Genomic DNA, 3,133 nt, shown 5'->3' with positions numbered 1-3,133 from the left:
AGTCCCCAAAGAGAGCTCGACGATCGTTTTTCCATCGAAATGTTATGATGGTATATTAGGCCAATGCTCCGTTGAAGGGTGAGAGTGTCGCCGATGTCCCCGCTGTCTGTAACAATGGATATACGTAGATAGATCCATCGACCTACAGTTGAAACGATGTCACAATTAACGATCTGAATTTAATAAAAAGAAAACATATATGTATATGATGAAATGAAATATTTATGATGAAAGGTTTAAAGTTATGCATATTCATGAAAAGCTATTTCAGTAAAAGTATTTTATTGATGCATGTGATTGTATATGTACTATTAGTTATCATGATTAAAGTTTGATGAGTCATTAGACTCAATAGTTGTGATCGATACAGGTGAGAATGATTTTGATGGAGGAATTGATGGTTAAACTAGCTGGACTGATGGTGCACATAACTCGAAAACCTTTGCTAGTTTTCCACAATTATATTTAAGATTTAAGTTTACTTTAAAAAATTTATGACTTATGATTCTTTTGAGAGATTTTGAGAGAATATGATGTTTATGCTTTATTTTGAAAAATATTATGTTTAGGTTTCGTTGACGTTTACGATTTCATGTTTTGAATTGTGTTTTTGGATTTTTGAATAATTAGTTGGAAAATTTATTTTAATGGCAAATTATTTATAAATATATGTATGTGTTCTTTTCAGCCGATAGAAGGTATTTTTTGAAAAAGGAGTTTCCGCCTCAAGTCTGTAAGTTAAATGCTTTAAATGTTTTTATCAGAGCAGTGGACGTTTCAGTTGATATCAGAGCAATGTTCTTGTAATGGATTGTGGCACTACCAGTTCCGAAAAGCTCAGTCGTCAAATCTCAAGTCTATAAGTTTTAATGTTTTAAATGTTTTTATGATGGTACCTGCATGTTTACATGGTTTATTTGCTTAATTACATATTTAACTACTTTTTAAAGTTAGATGATATTTATGCTTTAAGTTGCTAAAAAAGGGATTATTTATGCTCCATGATTAGAAGTTTAGATTTAAATGTATGTTGGTTATGTTTAGAATTTTGAAAGCGTTCAGATCTAATGTCTCTTAAACGCGCACCTAGTACTGATAGGCGAGCCGAGACTAATGAGGATCATTAAAAGAATGCACTAAGGATGCTGCAACTTGTATTCTAGAGGGCATGGCACGTTTCTTTGAGCAGCATGATCCAAGGCCACAACTCGACATCTATTATCAGATCCGGAGGCTAGGTCTGAAGGAATTTTCTAGCACCACCGACCCATTTGTTGCTCAGGGTTTGATTCGATATATGGGAGTGCATTTCCATTATCTGAACATGGGAGATGCTAACCGAGTTAGGTGTGCTACATATATGCTGCGAGATGACGCTTCTCTTTGGTGGGAAGGAGCTGAACATGGCGTCAATCTGGCTACACTCACTTGGGTGCAATTCAAGAACATCTTTTATGATAAGTATTTCACTGCTGACGTCCGAGGACGCTTGAAGAGGGAGTTCATGAGTCTCTGTCAGGGAGACATGACTGTGGCTGAATTCGTTAGAAAGTTTGATAGGGGTTGTCAATTTGTACTCTTTATTTCTAGGGATTCTGCTAAGAAACTAAGACACTTCGTGGATGGCCTTTGACCTACCATACGCCGGGATGTGATGATGATGCGACCGGCGGACTATGCAGCTGCCACGACTTTCGCATTCCAAGCGGAGCAAGCCCTGAGAGAAATTGATTTTGAGATGCAGCACAAGAGGCAGCAGCACCAGCAGAGCTCTCAGCCAGTCAAGAAGCAATTTACGGGACTTCCGAAAGCTCAAGGGCAGCAAAAGCCTCAAGGACAATGGAAGAAGCCGAGGCAATAGAAGCCACTACAGTCTGGAGCACCAAAACCTTAAGAGAGACCATTATGCAAAGAATGCAATCGCCTACACCTTGGCAAGTGCGCGTGAGGAACATATAAGTGCTTTATATGCAAGAAGGAAGGACATAAAGCTGCTGAACGCCCAAAAAAGAAAGGACCAACCGTTGGAGAGCTTATGTGACGCATACTGAAGAAGCTGAGGACGAGCCAAAAACGACTTTGATAACCGATATCCTGGTTATTTAACATTTTTATATTGCTTTTTATCGCATGAAATGTTAAATTGGTTATGAGAAATGATTGGGATAATTAAGAACCTAGAGAGAAATAGGTTGCATGCTCTACCTTAGTTGGATTTAAGGGATGACATTGAAAACTACAGAAATTGAGCATAAAATATAACCATTAATAATATAAAGGAATGAACTGAACCAAATTAAGAATTTTGATACTTGAAAATGGGGAAATCGAGGAATTGGGGTTTATATTGAATAAATTCGAAATTATGGGGGTTAAAGTTCACAAATCAAGATTTTAGGGGTTTTATTGCATTGGCCGAGAACTTAAGGGTGAAACCGTAATTCCTAAGGGGCCCAGGGACTGATGGTGTGATAACCGTAAATTCTAAGGGGAAATCTAGAATTTTCAAAAATTTAGGGACCATATTGCAAATTTTAAAAGTTCAGGGGGCTGTTTTGCAATGTTTTCAGAATTCAAGGGATGTCTATGAGTTTTTGGGATTCAAGGGATCAAACAATGATTTTTGAGATTCTCGAACATAATTTGATTGAATTCAAAATTTAATTCGAAAAAGATGCAATTTTCGAAAATATTAGGGCTAAAAATGAAGAAATCAAGATTCTTAAGGGTTTGAAATGCTAAGGATTAAAATGCAAAATTTAAAAATTTATTTTGGGTAATTAATGATAGAAATTCCTTAAGTTTCAACACGATTGAATTTTGTGGCATATTTGTTGCAAGAAGGATATTCATTTTAGGTGTAGCTACCTACGTATTGCTGGATTCCGGAGCTACACGCTAATTTATATCCGAGACATTCGTCAAGCGACTAAATATTTTACCCGAGGACATGGAATTGGGCTTCAAAATTTATATTCCTTCTGGTGATCAAATGGTCATTTCGAGCATTGTGAAGAATTTGGAGCTTTGTTTGCAAAAAGATTGGTTCAGGCAGATCTCATCGTACTCCCTATGCTTGAATTCGACATCATTTTTGTTATGGATTGGCTATTATTGAATAGAGATTCAATAG

The 3,133-nt window shown here is 36.6% G+C and overlaps 1 protein-coding gene across 1 annotated transcript; it reads left to right on the top strand.

Annotated features, from left to right (window-relative positions):
- Nucleotides 1-1,168: 1,168 nt before the first annotated feature.
- Nucleotides 1,169-1,633, top strand: LOC140963957 (uncharacterized). The gene has a single exon (XM_073423437.1). The coding sequence runs from the start codon at nucleotides 1,169-1,171 to the stop codon at nucleotides 1,631-1,633; it is 465 nt and encodes a 154-aa protein (XP_073279538.1).
- The last annotated feature ends 1,500 nt before the right edge of the window (nucleotides 1,634-3,133 follow it).

The sequence above is a fragment of the Primulina huaijiensis genome, chromosome 18, assembly GCF_012295235.1.
Source record: "Primulina huaijiensis isolate GDHJ02 chromosome 18, ASM1229523v2, whole genome shotgun sequence".
Taxonomy (NCBI): domain Eukaryota; kingdom Viridiplantae; phylum Streptophyta; class Magnoliopsida; order Lamiales; family Gesneriaceae; genus Primulina; species Primulina huaijiensis.
Note: the sequence above shows the minus strand (reverse complement) of the source record. Positions and strands in the feature narration are given on the sequence as shown.